This window comes from Trachypithecus francoisi, unplaced genomic scaffold (genome assembly GCF_009764315.1).
Source record: "Trachypithecus francoisi isolate TF-2019V2 unplaced genomic scaffold, Tfra_2.0 Contig01440, whole genome shotgun sequence".
Classification (NCBI taxonomy): Eukaryota; Metazoa; Chordata; class Mammalia; order Primates; family Cercopithecidae; genus Trachypithecus; species Trachypithecus francoisi.
The window spans coordinates 1,471,146-1,497,201 of record NW_022681431.1 but is presented as its reverse complement, the minus strand read 5'-3'; the positions used below and the strand labels follow the sequence as shown (position 1 = coordinate 1,497,201).

The following is a 26,056-nucleotide window of genomic DNA, read 5'->3' as shown; positions in this document are numbered from 1 at the left end:
ACTTATTTTTTAGAAGCATATGATAATATATGTTTCTAAGTACTATCTTGTTCTCTAATTTCAAGTTACCTACTATTTTATTCTTAATGACAGCATAGTTTATTCTATATTTACTTCCTAACGCTTACCACCATACTCTAGCCTTCTTTTATTTATTTTTCATGAATAATGAGTTCATTGGTTATGCAAAAAGATGCCTAATGAGAACGTTGCATCTAGTAAATTCTCAGGCTGTGTGTTCTGAAATAAAATCCCACAGGCAACCTAGCTATGCCTTAAGTTACAAAAGGATGTATTTTCATTGAATTTCTATATTTGCAAAAGATAATGAAAAGCCAGTATGGTGAAGTAAATTCGAAAAACAGGGAGTTGAAAAAATAGTAGAAAATGAAAGCTGAAATCAGAATTTCCCTTAGAGACATCTGGCAATAGCTGAAACCTGAAGCTCTGGGGACTAATGGCTGGATCAACAGGAAAAGGAACATCAGGCCATTGGAGTTACAAGTACTGTATCCTTGAGCCTCTTGAAAATTTTGTCCTGCCCCCTGGACTTTATATTATCTCCAGGTTTGTGCTCATCTGTAGTGCTTAGCAGGTGCAATACAAACTTTCTCTAGACGAATGCTTCCTTAACCCTTAATCCTGGTTCCTTAGACTTCTCCCATTTTTTAATTATGATCTCAACAATCAAAAAGACAATCAGAAAATGGGCTACCTCGAGTGAAACTTAACAGAAACAATTATTCACAAGTTTAGATTTTTCAATTCAGTGATTGAAATTTTCAGATATAGAATATTAAAATTACATATACATTATATATATCAATGCTTCAGAAATGAACAGTGGAATAAAAATAGCAAAACCCAATGACAGTAAAAACAATGTATCTGACAAATGTGATTTGAAAAAAATGCATGACAAAAAATATATTCATAAATTAATATTTTAATGAATAACTTAAGAGCTGACTAACATAGCTAAGAACTGCTAGCACAAGATAATGAAACCATAAGCCAGCATGCATCATAGAGAGACAGGGAGATGGGAGAAATGGGAGAGCATTAAAGAGACATGAGGCCGGGCGCGGTGGCTCAAGCCTGTAATCCCAGCGCTTTGGGAGGCCGAGGCGGGCGGATCACGAGGTCAGGAGATCGAGACCATCCTGGCTAACACTGTGAAACCCCGTCTCTACTAAAAAATACAAAAAACTAGCCGGGCGATGTGGCGGGCGCCTGTAGTCCCAGCTACTCGGGAGGCTGAGGCAGGAGAATGGCGTGAACCCGGGAGGCGGAGCTTGCAGTGAGCTGAGATCCGGCCATTGCACTCCAGCCTGGGCGACAGAGCGAGACTCCGTCTCAAAAAAAAAAAAAAAAAAAAAGAGACATGAAAGGCAGAATGAAGGAAGATATATGTAACACATATCTAATGTGAATTCCATATGGGGAAACTGTAAAGAATGAAGAAGAGGCCCTATTGAAGAACTAACAGATGAGAAGTTTCTCAAATTTAATAAAAGACATGAATCAGGCTGGACACAATGGCTCATGACCGTAATCCCGACACTTTGGGAGGCTGAGGCAGGTGGATGACCTGAGGTCAGGAGTTCGAGACCAGCTTGGTCAACATTGCAAAACCCCGTCTTTACTAAAAGTACAAAAATTAGTTGGGAATGGTGGTGACCGCCTGTAATTCCAGCCACTCAGGAGGCTGAGGCAGGAGAATCATTTGAACCTGGGAGACAGAGTTTGCAATGAGCCAAAATCACACCATTGCACTCCAGCCTGGTAACAGACTGAGAGACTCTGTCTCAAAAAAGAAAAAAGAAAAAAGAAAAAAAAAAACATGAATAATTAGATTCTGTAATTACAAAGCATTCCAGGGCACATTTTACAAAGTTAAATTTATACCTACATTTAACATAATGAATTTTTTTCCTTTTTATGAATTCTTATATAAAATGAATGCAAGTCTAATACTATGCATTATTTATTTAAAAATTATTAAAAACAATGTTTTTATATAATACTAGAATTGTTTTGAAAATGTTATGGGTTTAGTTGCTAATATCTTTGGTTTCCAGAATTCACTGGAGATTCAATTTCAAGATCAGAAGTCGGCGAACTATGGCTTGCAGCTGACTGTCCCTTATTAAAATATAATATTTTGGTATAATATAGACGTGCCCATTCAGTTCTTGTTTGTGGCTCCTTTTGACCTACAACAGCAGAGTTTAATGGTTTTGACAGAAACTTCATAGCCTACAAAGCATGATATATTTACTGTCTGATTTACTGTCTCTTGAAAATAAAAGTTGGCCGATACCTGCTCTAAATGAAGCCATTTTGATTAATTATTCCTGAGAAAAAAACATGATGTTAGATATCACTGCCTTTGAGTATGTTTTTTGTTTTGTTTGTTTGTTTGTTTTAGTTTTCTTTTTCTTTTCTTTTTTTTTTTTTTTTTGAGATAGAGTCTCGCTCTGTCGCCCAGGCCGGAATGCAGTGGCACTATCTCTGCTCACTGCAACCTCCGCCTCCTGGGTTCAAGCACTTCTCTTGCCTTGGCCTCCCGAGTTGCTGGGATTAAAGGCGTGTGCCATGCATCTGACTAATTTCTGTGCTTTAAGTAGAGAGGGGATTTTGCCATGTTGGCCAGGCTGGTCTTGAACTCCTGACCTCAGGTGATCCCTTGATCCCTCCACCTCAGCCTCCCAAAATGCTGGGATTACAGACTTAAGCCACCATGCCAAGGCTGAGTATGTCATTTAACATATACATCTCTAGCTTAATAATTATCTGGCAGTATATCAGAGTTATAAGAAAAGTCAACATGATTAAAGGATGGGGAGTATGGAGCTGACTTAAGACAGGGAAGATGACTTCAGGGAACTACAAGGCAGGAGCCTTGGGTGCAAAGGAGCACTAGGACATGTAAGTCCCTATAGAGGAGAGCAAGGGCTGTTCTATCAGGTCAGGTCAACTTCAATAACAGAATCTGGCATCTCAAGGGTTAAGTCAAATACAAAAATTATTTATCTCTCCCTCCACAATCCAGTGGTATTTGTAGGACTGGTGGCTCTGAACCTTGCAGATATATGGAGACCCATATTCTTTCCATTGTGTGATTCCATATTGCTCTACGGCCTCAGATGGAGAGGCTAGCACACTGCAGGTTTTTATAGTCCAAGCTTATAAATGTCCTGTATTACTTCTGCCCACATTCCACTGATTATAACATGGTACTATGATTATGACTGCATATAATAAAGATTAGAAAATGTAGTTTAACTGCAGTATTGCTTTTAAAAAAAGTTGACACATTTTTGTGAGCAGTCTTTTCCATGGAAATTGGGATGTAGAGGGCAAACATTCTAATTTATAGATTTGTAAGTTTGACATAGGCTGGAAAATAGTTCAAAATTATTTCTTTGCAACAATTGCAATTTTCTCCTTGATCTGTGATTTGGGGCCACACTCCAGATCTAAAAGATTCTGGCTGGGAGCTTTTTGGAAGTCCATCTCTAGTCTTGCACCTCAGCTGGGCTGTTAGAGTCATTCTACTCAAGGAGTGATCTGCAGACCAGCTTTGTTGGCACGACCTGGAAGCTCGTTTGAAACATAGAATCTTAGGTTTCAATGCAGGTCTTCATTTAGAAAGATCTTCAGATGATTTGTATGCACATTATTGATTTGTAAGCATCGGGTTGCAGTAATCTTCTTAGTCATGCCATGTGCTATTTGGTCTGACATATTCTGAATGTTTGCCCACCATACATGATATACTTACTCTTTTGATATAACTAGACATATTTATGTTGCTTCTGGCTCAAAATCTTGCCATCAGTAGAGTTTCCTGTAAGAAGGCTGAGGGACTTCGCTTACTTACATGAATGTAGAAAAATACCAGAAGTTTGAAATTACTCCAGTCATTGAAAAAGTAGTTTCAGGAATATTCCCCCCCACCCCCCATTTATTTAATTGAGGAAGAAAAAGATAAGAATTTCTAGAGATCTTCAAACTAATGACTATAGAAGTTGAAAGAGAGATTATCTCTAATATTTTTCCTGCAGTATTGCCTTATCAGGTATAGCTAAGGTATAACCACAATTAACAAAATGCTTCAAAGCATACAAAATCATACATAGTGTCTCATACAAGCACAGTAATTGTTACTTGCAAGGTCATCTCCTTGTTGCTTAGCATTCATACATGTGTTTACCATGTTCCTTTAGTAAATAATATGGGTGCTGTATTAGTCTGGGTTCTCTAGAGAAACAGACCAATAAATAGATTTATTATAAAGAATTGACTCAAGCGGTTAGGGAGGATGAGAAACCCCAGGATCTGTAGTTAGCCAGTTGGAGACCCAGGAAAGCCTATGATATCGTGCTCTACCAGACATGAAGACCTGAAAATCAAAGTGTAAGTTCCAGTCCTGATCTGAATCCAAAAGCAGCAGAAGACTCATGTCCCAGCTTGAAGACAGTGAGGCAGAGAGAGTGAATTCTCTCTTATTGTACCTTTTTGTTCTATTTAGGTCCAGCTACCCTGGGGAGGAAAAAAAATCTGCCTGAATGGGACTACTGATTCCAGTGTTCATCTCATTGAGAAATATTCTCACAGACATACTCAAAATAATGTTTCACCAAATATTTGGACACCCATGTCCAGTCTAATTGACACAAAACTAACCATCACAGGTAGTATAAACATGCTGTACTTACTTGAGTTTATAACCAATTGTTTATATTTTGTAATTCCATTATTATTTGTAATTATAGGAACATATTTGTCATAATTATTATATCTCTGCTTTTTCTCATCTGTTTCTACAGAAATTAAGTTACAGCATAAATCCACATACAGTCAAGTAAATATGTGGCCCTAATGTTTTCAGATATTTGAAACCGTTCATAATCCTAGCAGATTTTAGGAGAAAAAAAAGAGATTTTTTTTCAGCAAGTACAAATGTTTATTTAATTATGGTACATGAAAATGTATCTGTGGAAAATAATCTTAAAGGCACTTTTTTCTCTTAAGCTTTCTTTATCCTCCTTCAAGTTAGAGTTTAATTGGAAAACATGTCCAACTTATTTGAGAAAGGTGAATTTCTTATTTAAATGTGATGTCATTTAAAATTTTAGAATATAGAGGCTTCTTGTTCTTTTTACAGTACCAATTCCCACCAAGATAAAAGAAAACCAGTTTAATAGAGGCTTAGTTCCCTGCTTACTTTCTAGTTTTCATTATTCACGATACTCATATAACATGAACTATGTATCATATACAAATACACATCTGAGATACTCTCTACATACACACATTATCATCATTAGCATCATCATCGCCGTCATCACGATAGGTCATTACTAAATTAAGATCATGGTAGCTAATAGTTTCAAAAGTTTCACAAGCCTTTTACATAACTCATGACTTGTTTTTTTTCCAATCCCTAAGAGTGCAATACTACAGAAATGAACTAGCATTTTATTAAAAGAGAAGTGGGAAAAAATCTTTGTACAGTGTTTGTTTTGAAAAATCTACCAACTCACCACTGGGTAGTTCCATTCTAGAAAACTTAATTATTTCCTTGATCCGTATAAATAAGTGATTTAAAATAATTAATTCCGTTAAAATTTGATTTCTTTGGGCATACAAATTGCTAAACCATTCATCCATTGATAGAAAATCACTGCTTTGCCTTAGTCGTTTGCTTTAAATCTGCAGATTGTCTACTCTTCTATATAAAGTAGATTTTCACATGTGCTCTACATTTCTTTCTGCTAACCAAAATAAGACACAGTGTCTACATTCTACTTAGTCAACACACAGTCTCTTTGACCTCATGAGTCGGGATACAGCTCACCCATGCTCCCATAGTGAACATACTGGCTGGACAAGCAGTAGCACTCAGAGTGGATAGGGTTGGAAACCTGGGGCTGGGGTGAGGGCAAGGTTACCCTCAAGAACAACTGAAGAGGCAGCTGGAATGGTAAAGTGGCAACCCAACCTAGAAGTGCTAAGAGCAGGATATCTCACAGTTGCTGAAAATGTTAGTTGAGAGGAAAAGAAGAAGCATTTTTGGGAATTTCGTGCCATCTGACTAAAGCAACAGCAGTGTCTGATTTATCTGGATCTTTGTTACATTAGGTAGAGATAGTACTATTCCCTTTTAGGTTAATGATTCTAGAAGCATTTATTTCCTAAGCCCACCCATGGCTGAAGGTTGAGTTGGAGCATTTTGACTGATAGAGGAAGTGACAGAATATCCCAGATTCCCTGTAAATGGAATTTCATGTGTAAAACTTCTCCCTGCAGCATCATTCTGTATACATACTCATCAATCTCATCAGTATTATCAGTTGGGAGAAAGAGGGCTTCAGCAAGGAGACTACTCTTATTACTGTATAGCTTTAAGAGGTGGACAGAAGCCAGAATGACAATGAAAAGTCACAGAGGATTCTCAGAAGAGATTTCTAGCAGTGACTTCCATGAGTAGATAATTTATAACCGAGAGTAAACCAAAGTTGGAAATTCTCAATAAAAGTATTAGAGTAGAAATGCGTAAAGTTGATTGATAAATAGACAATATCTCTCTCCTGCGTTACTTCACATTCAAGTTAAAATGTGAATGCAGAATTTGAGGAAATCAGGTTAACAACTCTAGATATGTTTATTTTCATAATATCACTTCTTCCTTTAAAATAAAAATTTCAATAACTAGATAATTTGCATTCTGAAGGAAATGAATTTCAAGTATTAAAATAATTTTTACTTTTTATTTCAAAGAATAAAATAAACACTTGTTTTGCAGCTTCAGTGGGTCATATATTAAGGAAAGGAATGACATAGCTGCCTTAGGCACAGGGATGATGAATAACCATTAAATAATAATTTGATATGACTTGTTTCACTGAGATGAATTTTTACCAACCTTGCTCTGGGGAAGAAGAAGAAGAAGAATGAGGAAGAGGAAGAAGGAAGAGAAGGCGGAGGAAGGAGGAAGAGAAAGAGGAGAAAGAAGGAAGAGGAGGAGGAGGAAGAAGAAAGAAGGGGAGTAATAGCTTCCTAAATTTTGTGTGATCTGAACACAAATCCATATGAACCCATGTAACCTGGATATTGTAATGTGCTCAGTTCAGCTCACTCACTCAACATACATTTATTGAACATAAATTGTGTGTTGAGCGTGACACAAACTATACTTTCAAAAGTCTGTATGAGAAAAAGGAATTGACAGCGTACTATGTTTTCAGGACAGTTCAGCTAAGTAGAGGTTACAAATCACATGAATGATTAAAACAAAATAAGACAAAAAGCCTACAACGAGTACTATGATAGACATCAACACTGACTGAGGAACCGAAGAGTGGGAGGTGAATTTTAACTATGGAGGAGCAGGAAGTCTTCACAGAGGGCAGGACTTTGACCTGGACTAGGAAAATGTCTACAGTTTTTCCTGATAAAGAGACATGAATAAGAATTTCTGGCCTGGGAAACTGAAGGTGAAAATAAATAGAAGTGGTATGTAGTTGACAAAAATGGGAAATTTGGCTTACTCTTAAATGATGGAAGTGAGGTGAAGTAGACATAGAAAAGTAGAACTGGGTCACATTGTGAAGAGCCTTACATGTTGTGAACATGAATTCGTTTCAAGCTGAGAGTGAGGACTCAATCAATGTTTTGTTTTGTTTTCATTCTAGTATGCCAATATGTTTTAAAAGTATTTTTAAATAACACTGGATATGAAAAATCAAGTGGTTATTGCAATGTGGGTTTTGAATCTATTATAGAAGTAGGCATGGAAAAACAGGAAAAGATGCATTCAAGAAATATTTCTGAAGCAGCTGATTGAATATTTAGGAAGATTAGAGGATCTGAGGATAATGTAGATTTGTTGGCAAATTCCATATTTCCATGCTGGAGAAGAAAATTTATCTTCTAAACTATATAAACTTAGGTAACAACATACCAAATTCACATCATCTACGCTGAACAAAATAGGTCACTAATGATGTTCTTTCAGAATACCAAGTAGGGAGATTTGCATGGGCGATACTTTCTAAAATGTGTAGGCGGATGACGGTTAATAACAAATCGTCCTTGTTTAGAATCTGAGGGAACAAAATGAAACAAAACGAACAAGGTTATGCTACCAAAACCTGGATTATAGCAGCAAAGTAGAGGTCATATCTTACACTTTAAGCTTTATGTGTTTATGTGTGTGAGTATAAGATGTTTCTTTTAGTGACCAAAATGCTTAAAGAAGTTTTAAAGTCTATTTTGTTCAATTCAATTTCTTACCTTTTATATTGGTTTGACAGTTCAGAAAACCTAGAATTAGATGAGCCCCAAGAAACACCGGATTTCCTCGTGGTTGACAGGGCATATTTGAAATAGAATTTCGGAGTTCCAGCATGGATTGTTAGCTTTTTTAGCTCTGCCATTTGAAGCTAGTGACTTAATCTTTCTGTACTACAGTGTATTTATTTGTGAAACAAGAGTGATGGTATCCAGTATTATTAGTAGTAAAATACTGCAGTTAAAATGAGGAATAAATAATAAAAGCAGACGTTGCTGTCAACAGAGGGTAGGCTCTGATCTGTGCATTTTGCATGTGTTTTCTCATTTAATCCTTATAACAAGCCCGCAAATTATGTACTATGACCGCTGTTTTACAGATGAAGAAACTGTGACACAGAAATGTGGGGTGACTTGCCAAGTAAGCATTTGGCAGCTCCGGGGCTTGAGCTCAAACAGTCAGGGTCCCCTGTCTGTCTTACAATCATGTTATTATCTTGACTCGTCGTGGATGGTTTTATTGTAACCTTCATAAGTAGATGATCTCATATATGTAAAGTAGTTAGAGCAGTGTCTGGCATTAAGGGCCAGTAAATGTTGGTTGCTGTTTGTACAACTGCTATTTCACTACGACCTAATGTAATAGTTAAACTGGAGAGAATGAGTATCTGAAGCTAAATCCTTAACTAAAACACCCATATCTTCTCAATAATATTACTAATGCTTTTTTAGGGAAATCTCTATCACACCAGCCTGTTACTGTTAATATTCTCCATTTTTATGTTTGTTAATTATCTGGTTTATTGTCTGTCTGGCTACCAGATTATGAACTTCAGAAAAGAAAGAAGTCTGTCTCCTTTCTTTCTGTTTTGTACCCAGTGGTTAGCAGAGAGCTGAATATATTATAGGCACCCAGTAAATATTTGTTATAAATAAAGTGAAGGCAATATAAATAAAAAGAAAAAAATCCTTTTTCCATTGGTCACATGCATAGCCTATCACAAAAAAAAATATTAAAATGAGAAGAACATTTTTCATTATTTTTCTCTAACCATTAGAAAATTGCAGCCATGCCCTTGGCATGAAGAGTATGTTGTGTAATAGAATTGTAAGCAGAACCTCTCAGGCACACTTAACAGTCTCATTGCCTTTCTCACTGGATCACCTATCTCCTTTGTCTAAAGAGTGACATAAGAAGGCAGATATGTCCTCTAGAGCTAGAGCCAAGTCCAGGTCAGCTCCAGAAAACCATGAGATACCTTATTTCTGTTATGGGGGATTTATTGGCTTGGAAGAAAAATAATTACATTCGAAGATGAAGATTTTCTTTTTCCAAAAAAAGGTATTTATGCTAGTATATCATGCTATATATTATACATATTATTTTATATACATGCTATATATTATATATGCTATATACTACATATTTATGTATTTATATATAGCATAACATGCTATATACAAATATTATATTTTTATACTAGTATATCATGCAATATATTAACTACGTTCTTACTTTTACAAAACTTAAATGTCTGATTCCTACTCCATGAAAAAATATCACCAAAATAGATTTCTCTCCTTTATGTTCTCAGCAAGAATAAACTGTTAGAGAGTACTACTATGTCTATTTAAAAATCTTAAACCACATATTAGCTTTCAAAATTTTGGAACACAGGAGTATAATATAAAGGATATAAACCAGACAGTGGAATGGAGTAAAATATTAGTATCAGTTATTTTCTCATTTTCTCATATAGAGACCTTTGGAGAAACAAACACAAGAAAGAAGACGTAAAACTTAAGGATTAATCAATTCTTTATTTAGGGAAAGCATTTCTTAAGTGTCTTTCTTTATTTTTGTTAAGAGGTGATATGTTGGTGCTGATTCTCACCTAAACATGTACTTGAGATCAGATTTGTGAATTGCTTAGGATTGTATCTCCCTTAAATGACTGAAAGATTTTTCATCATTATGTGTATCTTTATTGCATGTTTGTTTTAATTGGTACTGAGTGGATAGTGTGCAAAAAGTCATGTGTTAAACCTCAAATGCATGAGCAATGGGTCTAATCCACAAAGATAGCATGGTACTGATATAAAATACAGAAATGATTATGTGATTTGTGGATGGAAGTGATGATCTTACAGGCATCAAATTTCATTTATCAAACATGAATACTTGATTTTGGTTTAGCTCACTTGATCACATGATAATAAATAAGTATAGCATAATAATATATTGATGTTCATTGGAACACAGCATAGAGAATAACTCACTACCTCTGAGAGGTGTATGTTTGTGGTTCTACTAAGTAAAAAGATTATGGGTGCTATCACAGTGAAATTTTAATCTAGATATAAAAATTTAATTCTGACAAAAAGAATGAGAATTATATGACAGGAAAGGAAGAGTGCTAGAGACAGAGCTTCAATAAGATCTCTGTGGTTAGAGTAAAAGGAGATTGCTGTGTTGCAAACAAAGACGTGGAAGGATTAAACTTTTAAACGTTCAATTCTTTTTTTCTTTTTTTATTTTTTTTGAGAAAGTCTTTCACTCTGTCACCCAGTCTGGAGTGAAGTGGGTGCAGTATGGACTGACTGCATCCTCTGCCTCCCAGCTTCAAGCAGTTCTCCTGCTCAGCCTGCTGAGTAGCTGGCATTACAGGCGCCCACCACCATGCCCAGCTAATTTTTTGTATTTTTAGTAGAGATGGAGTTTTGCTATGTTGGCCAGGCTGGTCTCAAACTCCTGGCCTCAGGTGGTCCTCCCGCCTCAGCCTCCCAAAGTGCTGAGATTGCAGGTGTGAGCCACCATGCCCAGCCTAAACTTTCAATTCTACCAAGTCTATCTCTCTTTTAAATCAAGTAAACTATCCATTGCCTTCTCAACCTATTTTTTCTATCTTAATATGTTTAATAAAGCAATAATCCTTATAATATACTTACATAGTCTATAAATTGTATATACAAATGCTTATGCTGTTTTACTCTACTGTTCACAGAAACTTATGTTAATATGTCTAGTAACTCAAAAACATATAGTGTCGTATATTTTAAAACTCTAAACCAAGCTCATATATGCTATATCATACAAATATTGAGAGAAAGTGAACGTAATTTTGACCTATAGTTTTTTCACAATTTTTTGAACTGCAAGATGTTTTATAGACTTCTCCTGTTTCTTGCATTCAAATATTCAATTGTATTTAATTCAAAGCTCCTTTTTAACATACTTAGGTTGAATTTTGCCAAGATTGAATAGAATTGTGTGTGTGTGTGTGTGTGTGTGTGTGTATTCACGTATGAACCGTCATCTTTATGTCATTATCAAGAGACAGCAGTATTCTTCTTGGGTATAAGATAGCTGTTTGCAAACCATCTTTAGTCCATGAACTCTTCTTTAAACAGGATTTGGATGTATCACTTGATTAGGATGATGTAATTAATTTTAAATATTTTAGATTTCTTAGGAGATAAATGTCTGCAGCATAGTTACACCTATGGAAAAGAAAACTAGACTTTTTTAAAACTGCAGAAATAAAACATATGTATATAAAATAAACATATGTATATAAAATATAGATATGTATATAAAATATATACATATCTCCAAATCACAAATTCCAAATCCTAATATTGAGAGTTTTAATATAACTTACATATGAAAGAACTTGATAATTGACATTGACATAGACATGACATACTGCCTAGATGGTGAGGATGATACTGGAGGAGACTTTCGCAGTATTTCAACATCCACAATGCAAGCACCAAGGGAGCAAGTATTTTTCTATATTTTGATCACCGAAATGTCCCCACCTCTAGAACAATGTATTGTACATAGTGAGTATGCAATGAATATTTATTGAATAAATTAATACAGATTTGTAAACGATCACCCTACTTAGGTTTTAGATCAGTAAAATGAGAATGTAGGGATTTGTATGTTACTTGTCTGAGGAAGGTATGACAAAAGCCTAGTATGTGAGCTGTTAAGGCAGTGTTGTTGTCCTTCAATAAACTATTTTTACTGTTAAATGCTAAATTACTGATAAAAGTCAACATATAACAGAGGTATATGTCCTAAAGCAGAATTTACAAAAATCTTATATTCTATATACTTCCTTGCAAAATCCTTGTATGATTTACAGAGCATTTCCATGAAATTGAATAATATGATACTGTAATATCAATTTTACTCTGAAGATTTTTTATCTACTGAGTAGATGAAAATTCTTTCCTTCAGCAGCATGCTGAGTAATAGTCACATAACTGCATAGACATGGCTGTCGTGGTTCCTTCTCCTGGATCTTTCCTTTTGTGACAAAATCAAGTTAAAAAAAAAAATCCCAAATAGACACATACAATTAAATTGCTTTGTGGTAAGTGCTTTAAACAAACTAAATGGAGAGTGGGAGTTTGAGGATTGAAAGACTCTGTGGTTACACTGATTAGATGAGCCAATTTTGAGAAGGTGGCATTTAAGCTGAGATCTGAAAGTTGCAACTTAAACTTAAAAAGGGACTTTTGCCTTTGGGATGGCATCTGGAATATCTGCAGAGGCAGGCATAGAGGACACTGGGAGAGAAAGAGGAAAAGGGTTACTACACCTTGATGTACAACAATCAGTAGACTTGGAAATGCTTGCATCTGATAGTACTACTTACGAAAATGAAATATGCTGTCAAGTAATTATTATGAGACTCTCAGTTTTTTACACTGTCCACCAATGATTGGGATATTAAATTAACTGTCTAATATAAAGCAAACAAATTAAATTTTTGAGAATATGTAAACAAATGCAGTATAATTTTATGTAAATTTGACTATATTTCTATTTTCTATTTGATTTATTTATTTTATACGTGTTTCCCAGGATAGTCCACTGGTCTTACAGTCTGACAGGAATGTAACAGTGAATGCAAGAAATCACATGGGGCAGTTAACTGGACAGCTGACCATAGGTGAGTGTTTTGGGTAAAGAAAGATTGCTCCTACTGTGCTTGGTGTTTTTGTTGTTGTTGTTTTTGTTTTTTGTTTTGTTGTTGTTGTTGTTTTGAGACGGAGTCTCACTCTGTCACCAGGCTGGAGTGCACTTTGGGAGGCCAAGGCAGGCCGATCACGAGGTCAAGTGATTGAGACCATCCTGGCCTACTGTGCTTGTTTTAATTGAGAAAAGTAGAAATATGTTATTTCTCTGATATATAACTCAACATCCCATTACAGCCCAGTTTTCTTGTACATGATTTGACGTGTCACAAGCTGCTCATGTTTCCTCTATTTAGGAGTTATTACTCTTGTCAATATATTATTATGAGATTGAATTACATTTATTTTGCTGATCATTACTCTTGAATTTTGAAATGCACCATTTTTCTAAGACATATTTTCATAGCATATGTTAAATTATAATAAATAAACTTAAGGAAACGTGAGATGATATAACATTTTTAGGTCTATGTCCCTTTTCTAGGGGAAATATTTTCTAATAAATTGTATCTGCTTATATAAATTCGAAATTACATGAGTTGAGTATAATAAATATTAACATTTATCAATTACTTCTATATTTGATGTTGAAATTATGTGTATTTTAAGATTTATGGGCTTTACGTGTTATTAACAAATTAATGGTGAGATATTAATTTTTTCTCATCTCAAATAAATATGTTAACTTAAGAGATTTATGTCAAAATACAAGATGTGATTACTTGACTCAGTTTTTATAAGAAGGCAAATAAGTAATTTGTAATGTAAAGTTTTGCTATGCATGTAGATTCTGAATTATTTTTATAACACTGTATTGGTTCTGTGGATAAATTGCTTAACGTAAACATTACATATCTCTTTATACATACATAAACATATATAAAGAGATAGAGAATGAGAAAGAGAAAGAGGGAAGTAAATTACAGCTTTGAGAACTGAGGTATTGTTATTTTAATGAGAAACTAATCATCTTTAAATGCAAATGTATGTTTCCAATAGTTCTAATTAAATTATGCAAAAATATTACATTTGAAATATGAGCTTTAAAAACATGAATCTGGATTCTGTGTACTTAATTTGTAGGTATATGTTTTTTAATATTTGTTTTGATGAAACCAAAAGGGAAACATTTTAGCATATACAGATTTTCTAAAAATATAATTTTATTTGTAAAAATTGTTTCGCTTTACATCATAAAAGTTTGTCATTACATATCTATTAATTGCTACAACTGGATAATGTTTTGTGATAATTAGAAATATAGCAGTTATAGAGGGGTGCTATTAGCAAATGGATTCAAGATTAAATAAAAGAAATATGTGTATGGATATAGAACTAATTCAGAAGCAAAAACCGTCCACTTAAATATTTGTACTAATTCATTCCTGTTATGTTGGAACTGCAGAAACTATAGGCCTATGGAAACAGGCCTAACCTTGCTAGATTTTCCATATCCTAATTTTCTTAAAGTTGAGAACTCTTCAGCCAGATGGAACTTCCTTTTGCAATCAGTCTTTGATATAAAAAGTTCTCAGTAGAAATGTCAAAATGTAAATTAAGAGTCGGGCGCAGTGCCTCATGCCTGTAATCCCAGCACTTTGGGAGGCCGAGGCGGGTGGATCACGAGGTCAAGAGATCGAGATCATCCCATCCAACATGGTGAAACCCCACCTCTACTAAAAATACAAAAATTAGACAGGCATGGTGGTGTGTGCCTGTAGTCCCAGCTACTTGGGAGGCTGTGGCAGGAGAATCATTTGAACCCGGAGGTGGAGGCTGCAGTGAGCCGAGATTGGGCCACTGCACTCCAGCCTGGGCAACAGAGTGAGACTCTGTCTCAAAAAAAAAAAAAAAGGGGTAAATTAACTGCACAATGGTTATATACCCATGCCCACTGTCAGACACAATAGTTACATAATTCCTGCCTATAGAGCAAAGCAATCATTTGATTATATGAAGTACAAATACTGTTTGCATTTCACTGTATGCTTTCCTGCAGGAAATAAAGAATATAGTGTGCTAGGATTTTCAGTTACCCTTCCAAACTGATTGTAATGTTATATTGATATTTGCCAAAGCAGAGAAAAATAACAAGAGGAGGAGGGAGAAAGAAAAAAATGTTAAGCTGAGTTTTAAATGTAGCAAATTATTAAGTTAATAACACAGCAGCTTATTGTGCAGAGAAATACATTTATTCCAGTGAGGATTTAACTTAAAAATTATTTAATATCCTGGTCCTTTGAGTGTATTTTTGATGACTTATGTATTTTTACTGATTTGCATATTTTAATGAACATAGAACAAAAGAAGACTAGGGCTGTGTGAAAGGAGATAATGTATTCATTTTTGAAACAAAGGCACAGGGAGCTACTTAGTAGTTGGTTGGGTGCCAGCAAACTAGTTAATCTTTTGGACCCTCAGTTTTCTCATCTCTAAAATGGGGATAATGACACATTTTGAATGCTGTTATAAGCATTATGGTGATGTCAGTGTCTACAAATGGTAGGCAATTGTATACTGAATCTATTACTGTGATGATGGTGAGTGTAATTATTGGTATCACTTACATTACAAATACAGTGATATTATGGGAGAAATCTCATGATGGTTTTCTATTCTGTGTGTCTGTGTGATATTAGATAAGGTTGAATTATGATACTGTTGAGAGGTATGTTACAAAACACAACACAGAAAGTGTATCCCGTGTTCAGAAACTCTTCAATCATGGAAGAATGAATTTACCTTTATGTAGAGTTTGAAGACATACTTGAATGAGGCAATGTAGGAAATTAAAATTTATTTTTAAAGACTCTAATTTTAATTGTGTATACATAAAGTAGCTGTTCTAACCCTCCTTGTCCATTTCTTTTCTTATTCTTTCAGTTTTTATGTGTATAGCCTTGATTATAGTAGAGTCATGATACTATTTTTGCAATATTAAAAAAACTACCACACAAACTGAATAGTTATGGAAAAGAATTGCAGTTACTCTTCATTTTCTAAGTAAAACAATTCTGTTGTCTACCAATCGAATGCATCAATTTCTGTTAGAAAGGTATACTCAACTCTAAAAATATAACAATTTGAATATTTTTCCAGATTTTATTCTCATTGTACCATTTTCCTCAAAAATGTATCTAAGTAGTTTCAGCAAAGCAAGTATCAACTTCTCTTGTACCCTACCTTTTTCTTTCTCTATAACCCTAGCTCCCTACTAATTCACTCGCAAGGATATATGTAGTTCAGCGATTAGACCACCCCATGTGGTAACTCTACTCCTGACTCACTGATAGAATTTTAAATCAAATTATTTCTAATACAACAAATGCAAAAGAGAAATATTTTATACATACACTGGCTCAAGCATAATAAAAACTAAATCTAAATATTTTAAAACTTTAGGAAGACAAATCAATTTGACAGACAATTTTGTGAATTGATAAAGTTTCAGGCTTTATGAATTTGACCAGATAATATCCAGTTTCCCCCATTAAGTCTAGGATTCTAATTTTCATGACCTTCATAACGTTGGAGGAGATTGGCGAACTCAAGATTTCTTCCTCCAAATTTCTCTTCTTAGAATAAAGCTGAAAGAGAGGAATGAGATTGTTGTTGAGAAGTGGTTAAAGAAAGTACAACATCCCAAGAGGTCAGACTCCTTGAAGAAAAAGCAAGAACTTTCTTAAACAAGTCTCAGAATCATTCTCCAGGTCAAAATTTTCTATTATTTAATCTATAATTACTATGTTCTTTAGCAGAATATTATTTTTCTTTTATAGGTGAAAAAAGTGTGTGACTTTAGGTGTGTTATATATTCATATATGTTGATAACATGATGATATTTTCCATGACTTTCTGTCAAAAAAGTGGGTAAAAGATGTGAATTATGCACCATCTTTGTGAAGTTTATTTTATTATCTCAGGAAACAACTACAGTATGTGATACATAGAATAAAAATCTTTATGGTAGTATAAATAAAATATGAAGTTTTGATATAGACTTTGTTTACAACATTAATAATAATTCTGTAGTAATTTGGTTCACTGAAAACGTAATACTCTTTCCCACAATATCATGAGGATAATTATATATTATTTATCAATAACATTACATTGATATTTAACAGACTATATTTAAACCACTTTTATAAGTAGTTAACAAAGTATAGGTTGATTTCAGTAAAATAATTTATCCTTTAAAAATCTTAGCCAACCTGGCTGTTTTTAAGCTATAGATAGCTTTTTCTTATGTTACAGAAAATATCTTTTATTTTTGATAAAGCAATGGCTAAAAACTAATATAATATTTCCCTTTCTTATGTGCGTTATGCCATCATTCTATAGCTGAAGGATAAAAATGAAAGGAGGATAAATTCAGAAACTGGAAAAAGAATAATCTTAACTGGTAGAGCTAGCTTTGTGTTTTTTATTTTGTTTATTTGTTTGTTTTGTTAGTGTTCTGCATTTAAATTTTAGTCACAGTGACTTTTGAGATACTTATCATGGCTACTTATGGGGTCCTATGTCATAAACAAGAAGTAGTTCCACAATCCCACATCTATATTATTATCCCAGTAAAACATTAAGGTTAATTGGGTATTAAAAAACTGAATGTCATTCTGAAATTTTAGTTTTAGAGTGTGCCTAAAACCAGTGTTATGCTTTAAATAGGATCTCCTATTTCATTATAGGTCTCCTTGTTTAATGCTCAATAAATTGAGAAGAATGAATTCTGAATGAATTAACACCTAGGAAAGGCTTGCTGTTATTGTCAGAATCATTTACTTGTCTTTGATATTCTCATTTCTACTTATCAAAAATCAGTGGCACAACCAAATTGTGTAAAAATCTTAATTATAATCTTTACTTTCTCATTTTCTGTTTTTCCTCAGTAATTCTTGAAACTTAGGCCTTAAATAAGCCTGACTGTATGTTAATAAGGAAGAATGTCATTTGCAAGCAATTAAACAAACTGATATTTTTATTTATTATGATTTTCCTTTTTCATATTTTACACTTTGAGCAATTAACATCACTTAACAATAGAAACTGTTGTAGACAGCTTCTGTAGCAGAGTTGACTCTGGTTTCTTCAGAGATCTGAGGTGCTTGCCTTCTTTTTCCAAGAAGGTTTATCAAGTCAGGGAGTGGAGATGATAATAGTCAGATGGGCCACAATAAAGGTATCAAGATTGATCATTTGCACTTCTCAGAGTGTGTCAATCAGCTACACATTTAAAAATAAAAAAAATCTCTATATATGTGTGTGTGTGTATATATATATATGTGTGTATATATATATGACAAAAGAAGATTTGTTTGTTTAGAAAATTAACCATTAGGATTCCGAAAGTAAATAATTTTTAAAATTTGTTTTCCTGTATTTTTTGAGTCAATATCTGTTAATACGAGCATCCATGTTATGAAATAACTTCAATTTTAAAATTATATAAGTTTATGAAAAGATTCACATATATGTAAAGTTTCTATTAGTAAATCTTTACTCATAAGAAGGCATATCTATCTTATAGAATAATTAAACTACAGTGATGCTCCTGGTAATAAAGGTGTACAAGGAAATATAACCAAATGACCCCACTATACTTTAAAAGAATGCATGTGATCTTATGAGAAACAAACACATTTTTCTCACATGTGCTGAACAAAATATACATTTTGTTTAATAGAGAGAAATGTGGATGGTGTAATGTGCACTATTTTTAATAACTCTACTTTAAAAGAAGCATTGAGCCTAGTAATCCTCTGACAAAATGCTTTAAAGAAGGCTGGATGCATGACAAAAAGGACAGTTATGTAAAATAATTGTGGGAGACAAAGAAACAGAGCATGTTTATTGGTCCAACTCAATTCACACTTACTTGCAAGACATGGTTTGTCTGTCTTTTAAATACAGTTTAAATGATATATAATTGGACCTGTGTTTGCCATTGGTCAGTTGGGGTGAGATCTTAAAACGTTAGTTGACTATGGCCGGACCTGTTCATTTCCATAATAGCATGACCTGATGATGAAATTAATATTGATGAAATTCCTTTTAAAAAAGCTGAAGACCTTCCCTAAGACTCTTAACTGGATTAATGCCCCTCTGCCCGCCTCCAACATCCTTCAACATCCAAGAACTCTCTCTCTCTTCTCCTCTCTCTCTTCTCCACTCTTTCTCTCTCTCCTTCTTCTCCTCTCTCTCTCCTCCCCTCTCTACCCCCACAACACACACACTTGCCCAAAGAATCAAAGCAAGGAAAGTACTAGGAAGCAAAGTCAAGTCAGGACAACTTTTAGAAAGATTTCCGAGTCCACACACAAAAACTGATTAAAACCTCAGCATTTTAATATCTTCAAAAACTATTTTTAGAAAGGACATATACTTCACCAGTTAATAGCATGGATTCTGGAGACTGCTAAATCCCAGATCTGTCAACTGCCAGCTATGTGACCTCATGTACATTACTCCAGGCATCCATTCCAGGTTTCTGCAGGGATAATATGAGTATTTGCCTCATACAGTAGATGTGAAAATTAAATATGTTAATATATAATAAGGTATTGAAACACTTCCTGGAGCATAATATGCATTATGTATAAGTTAGTGATTGTGATTTTTTTGTTAGCCCTGCATGTGTACTACTCTATACACATGACCAAGTCTCTGGGATTTAGTTGCCTTGTGTATGAAATGAGTCTATTTTGCTAGATTGTCTCCATGACTCTTTTCTGTTCCAAGTCTAAATAATGAAAAGCTACTTTTTACCTTTGGATAAGGGAGTCAGTTGATGAATCTCCTGGTCCTTACGTTGCTCAATATTTAGTTGTCCTGACAAAATGCCATCTGATTTGATTTTTTGACATCATAGTCATACAGCATAGGCACATATTTTGCACAAAAATTTAAAATGAAGAAGGTAAATGAGCACATCTAAATCAACATCCTAGTTATGGTTTTACTCTTTCATCAAGTTTTGGCTTATAAAATGTTTTTTTTTTTTTTCCCAATGAAATTTAATCCACAAAATAATTTAAGTCCAGTTAGCTTATTTTTGTTAGTGCTAAGCATAAGCATTTTTTTTGTTCCTAAATGAATAGAGAAAAAATGTAGACGAGGGTCTTATAATAAATATTTAAAGGCCTTGAAAATGACATGTAATCTTGCATTAAAGCAATTACAGTGAACACCTGGTGATCGTTTAATTGACTGCAGATGGTATAGGACGTGTAAAAACCAAATTTATGTTTTTTGTCATTGACTCATTTTTTTTTTTAACTTAGAGAATGTCGTAATAGTCTGGGATAATTTAATAAGAATGAATGTTTGATGTAAAGTGAGCTGTGCAAATCTTGAAGGATAGATCAACAAAACACTTAAGTTTAATACTACGTATACATTTCAAATGATTAAATGCATTGTTGATTTTGGGTTCATTATTAATTCATGTTAATAAATTTATAATTAATCCGTTTGAGGAAATTGTAAGTTGAAGTAGATGCCTGTGATATCAGGAGAAGTATGTCACACTTTAGAAATTAGAACTCGCAGTCTTTGTAACTCAGGTGTAATGAGAATTATGTCTGAAGGAAAGACACTAATGATTATGTTTTGAAAAGTTGTATCAAAGGAGTATTTATATTATTTTTTAAACATCCTGACTCATTATACCAATTCCTCAAAGTTGTGCATTGTTTGTGTCCTACAAACAGAAATATGGACTGGCTCAAATATTTAATTAAATTCACATTTATTTGTAGAGATACAAGTGCAGAATCAGGGAATACTACAGATTTTCCTTCCTGGAGGACCTAGACTAAAACCTGAAGGAGATGATTTGACTGGTCATCTTCAACCTTTGCTGGCTTGCTCCTTCTCTTTCCAAGTACCCCATGCCCTTGTTTAACATCAATCACTGCAGTTCTACAAAGCCAGCTCCACTTAACAGTGCTCTGTACTATGGTCTTAAAGACCATTCTTGCATGGTATTGGCCTCTACTTCTCAAGACCAAGGGTACCTAATCTGCTAAAATAATTCATGCCTATATGTCAATGAGTACTATATCTTTGAAATTTTTCCTTTTCCAGACAAAATATATGTATTTCAAGCTATGACCTTTGGTAACAATATCTTTAATTGTTAAAGTGATTCTAGTCTTGAGGGTATAGAAATCAGGGTGATAGGATAAAGTGAGAAACTGTGCCTCTTTTAAGACATATTGTAAAGGTGTCCTCCTCCTTTATTTTAGCACTACTTAGGCCACTCCATCTCCTTACATATTAATAAAAAAGGTGATGCAAGTCTATTTCAATAAATATAATGCATAGACTATTTCTTAAGTGTGCAATACTGCAGAAATCACTAAGCAGATGAATAAACATTTTATTAATTTGATAATTATATAAATTTATCCAAAATATGAGTGTATCTCTAGTGTTTGAATTTTAATATTAAAGTAATTGTAATAAAATACAAATGATATATTACAGGGCCAGATAAAAGATAAAAGCAAAATAAAGTAACAAAAGAGTGGTTTTAAATTTTCTCTTTTAGATATTTCATTAGACCTTATGACTACATAACTTACCTGAAATTAATGAGTCTATAGCTTAAACACTTAACCAAGCATTGTTTTTAATGAGGCTTCCTTTGTGGGACCTCAGAATTGCAGGTGCATTGGAGTTCCATATATAATTGACTTATGGAACATGCAGTTTTATGTTTGCCTTAATAAGAAACGTGTCTTTGGAAATTTGGCTAATGGGGCATAATGTTCACAAATGTAAGGTTATGGGAATAATTATCTGAAACCATCGGGAGGCAGGAAGCTAAATAAAATGTAGGAGTCCATATATATACAGAAGATCATTCACTTCAGTATTAGGGTTCCTAAATGAGGTGGCACCCAAGCCCAGATGACTGTCCAACAATACTAATTGCCTGGTCATGGGGTAGAGAGAGAAGCTAGGGGAAAACAGTTACTTATGATCTAAGTCTGTTAACTACAGTAGCATTTTTCTCCTGACTTTCACTTTGGATTTTGTATCTATTCTTGTATTTAGTTTTGGAAAAATTCCAAGTCAGATAATGTATGTACCAGAAAAATAAACCACGGTGGGAATAGAAACTTGAGCAAAGGAAGAGGAGAAAATGAACCCCAGCTATTCTTCTGTTTCCAAGTATTTATTAGACTCCTGACAATATATATTTCATAATGAGGAAAGAGTATTACCCAAATCTCTTCAGATTTATTAAGATTGTTATGAATCCCTTAATCAGCATTCCTTAGTTAAAATATTTAGTCAGTTCTGAATTCATTTACAACCGTTGTTTCCAATATTATGTCTAGATATTTTGTCATATATTTGCCTGAAGTTAAGAATTTTCAATACTATATGATCCCTCTGTGTTTTGACCCAATAATCCTATGGAAAAAAAAGAAAAATCTCATTTTTTCATGGTTTATTTTGATTCTGAGGTCACGTGTTAGCTGTTTTGTTTTCAACATGCTCACAAACCCATCCATCTATTGTTTAATATCTTTCCTTCCTCTACCCCTCCCAAAGGAATTAGAGCATGTTAATAATTCATAAATTTTGGAGCTCAACTTTTCTCATGGCATACTTAGAATAAAAAAAAATTGTTTCTATTCTTACATTGCCTTTGCCATATTTCATCTTTCTACAAAGATTATTGAATGCAATTCAAAGACCAGCCTGCCACTCCAGGGAGGCCTGCATTGCAGACTAAGAAAATGTGCTTTCTTTCCTCGTATCTCTTCCAGAGGTCCTTATGATTCCACATCCTTATTCTTCTCACTTGCGGGTTCTTTGCTCACCTAACCTGTGAGCTACTAATTCAATCAGTAAATGTATCAGCCAGCTAAAGCACACTAGAGTATTATAGGTAAATATATCTGGGGAAGAAAGCCTTCAATAGTACACATTAAGAAATTGACCATACATATTTTCACATTAGAGGCTTTGAGAAATCATAAGTCACAAGTATAATGACTAAAATAAAAGATACAGACAGTACTAAGTGTTAGATTGGACACAAAGCTACTGGAACTTTTATACTCCTGCTGCTAAAACTGCAAAACATTACACCATTCTGAAAAAGCAGTTTGTCTATTCCTATCAAGTTACACATGCAACTACCATATGGTCCAACAATCTCACTCCTAGGTGATTGCCCAAGTTAAATAAAAACATGTTTACACCATAAAGTTTATAGAGATATTTACAGCAGCTCTATCCACAATTGCCAACAACAAGAGTCAACTCAAATATCCTTCAGCAAGACAATGGATGAATACACTGTGGTATATTAACACAGTGGAATGGTATTCAACAACGTTTTTAAAAAGCTATTGACATTATGTTAGGTAAAATAAGTCAGTCTGGCAATTTATATACTATATGATGGCATTTATATGACATTCTTAAAAGGACAAAACTATGGTAAAACCAGATTCATGTGTAGTTCATAGGGATGGCATGGAGGAGGGGTTAGATACAAGGGGATAGCACAAGAGAGTTTTTGGAGGGTGATGACTCTGTCCTGTATTTTGACTATAGTGATGATTACACAGCAATCTGCTTGTGGTAGGATTCATAGAGGTATACACCAAAAAATGACTATATATTAACTTGAAAAATTTTTAAGTGTTTCCCAAATTTACATGATGTCTGTCTTTATATATATATATATATAACTTAACATTCTGAACACTAATATTTTCTTCATGCAACTATTTAATACTGCACTTCAGGTCCAGTGGGGAATTTATCCTGTATGCCTGGGTTTTTATAACCCTACTTGACACATGGTAGCCCCCAAATAAGTGTGGAATAAGTCATTAGAATATCTTGAACATTTTCTCCAAGACTTAATTTTTTAGATCTTGGTTTTCATGAGATAATTTTCCAAAATGTGTGTCACTACTTTATTCTGGCTCATGATTCTGTTTGTTCTTTACTTCACATTTCTGAAATATGGAGGCATTCATAATCTTCATATTTAGGAACAGAGTGTCTTAGAATAATGCCCACATTTCTTTTACTGGTGATTTTTGGTTCATTTGTGATTATATTGTTACTGAATATTATTTAAAGGAGTTTCTTGTTCTTGAACCATCATCCTTTTCAAAATAAACCTTATGATTGCATAGATCTTGTCAAATAACTTGTGGAAACTTTTGACAAGGTCTGTGGTATGTGTGTAACTTTCTTTCTTTCAGAGGTATCATCAAATGTATAATAAATGCTTGTTGGTCTCAGAGATTCTCATTATTGAAATAACTCAATCCTTATTCTTGACTTAAAGCAAGTTTGGACTCGTCTCATTTCATTTTCACTCTTAAGGCTGATAAAATTATTTACAAATAATTTCCGGTTGAGATAGCTATCATTGCTGTTGGTTTCGTCTGTTTTTATGTCACCTATATCTGCTCTCGAAGTTGTGCTGTGTGCTCATTATACATACAATGAACGTTTATTATACGTGCTTCTTTAGCATATCACAGATATGTGGATAACAGCCAAATCTATCCTTCTGACTTTTTCTCTCTTTTTCTTCTAGCATAAAACCCAATGAACCAATTATTATTATTTTTGTGGTTATGCCTACACCTGACTATCATGTTGATTTCTAATTCAACATTCATCTATCACTGGGTATTTTAAAAACACTAAGTGGTCATTTAGCTCATCCTCAATTTTCAGTATTAAAAGATAGTGGTACCTAAGTTTATTTTCAACACTAATATTTCATATTTGCTGAGAGTTTTTTTTAAGTTTAACAAAACTAATCCGCTTACCTTCAAAACCCAGCTTTTCTTTTTTATATTCTCACACATAAACAGCGTATCATTTAGAATAGCCCATAACTTTTTTGGGGTACAACAAATGCATCACCTCTGCTATGAGTAACTTTCTTAAAGCACGATAAAAATAGAAATTATCTATCATCTTCATTGGTTAAAATCACATTATCACATTGATAAGAGGAAAGAGATGAATGCAAGTAATGTGAAACTACTACAAACTACATATGCTCCACTGAAAACATGTATGATTCTTAGGAATGAGTAGCTTTAAAAGAGAATGCATTTAGAATGTAAAAAAAAATGATACGTGGCAAAGCTGATTTAGTGTCAAACAGAAGTTCACTGGCTGCACGTAGAAAATGATGAACACGAAATATGCCTTTGCAAAATAAACCAAAGGAATTCTTTATGTAGAGAATATTTAGCAGCTTGAGGAGAACGTTGGTAGGGCCACAGCATAAGTAACAAGAGCAAGTAGTTTTGAAATAAAATCTGATAAGTGTTTCCAAGAAAGAATATTAGGTGCTGTTACAAGTAATTTAATGATGACTATGATTTTAAATGGGCCTTCTGGCCTCCTTCCATTCTCTACTTTGCTATGCCTTTTTCTCCCTGACCATTTTATAATTTTTATGGTGACATAATAAAAGCTTTTCTGTGTCAGACCTTCCATAGATATGAACTTACTGTTTTTCTGTCTTTCTACATAATCAACATAATAAAGTAATAAATAAATATTTTAGCATAATTGAGCTTTCACATAGGGAAATATTTCAAGATGCATGAAGTTACATAATATATACTAAATGGTGACCCTGAGTTTTAGCATAAAGCTAGGGCAGCACAACTAGAACATTTAAAGGATTTTCCAGCTCAGTGCTCCTGCATCCCTTTCACCTTCAGAGCTAGAAATATTCCCTCTGTGTCTGCCC

At 34.0% G+C, this 26,056-nt stretch overlaps 1 protein-coding gene across 4 annotated transcripts in view; it reads left to right on the top strand.

Moving 5' to 3' along the window:
- SGCZ (sarcoglycan zeta) overlaps positions 1 to 26,056 on the top strand; it is a 1,239,166-nt gene that overhangs the window by 1,061,792 nt on the left and 151,318 nt on the right. For all 4 annotated transcript variants that reach the window (XM_033225918.1, XM_033225907.1, XM_033225909.1 and 1 more), the window contains one exon: positions 13,181 to 13,268. In XM_033225918.1, the coding sequence (XP_033081809.1) occupies positions 13,181 to 13,268 (88 nt within the window). The remainder of the gene's footprint in view (positions 1 to 13,180; positions 13,269 to 26,056) is intronic.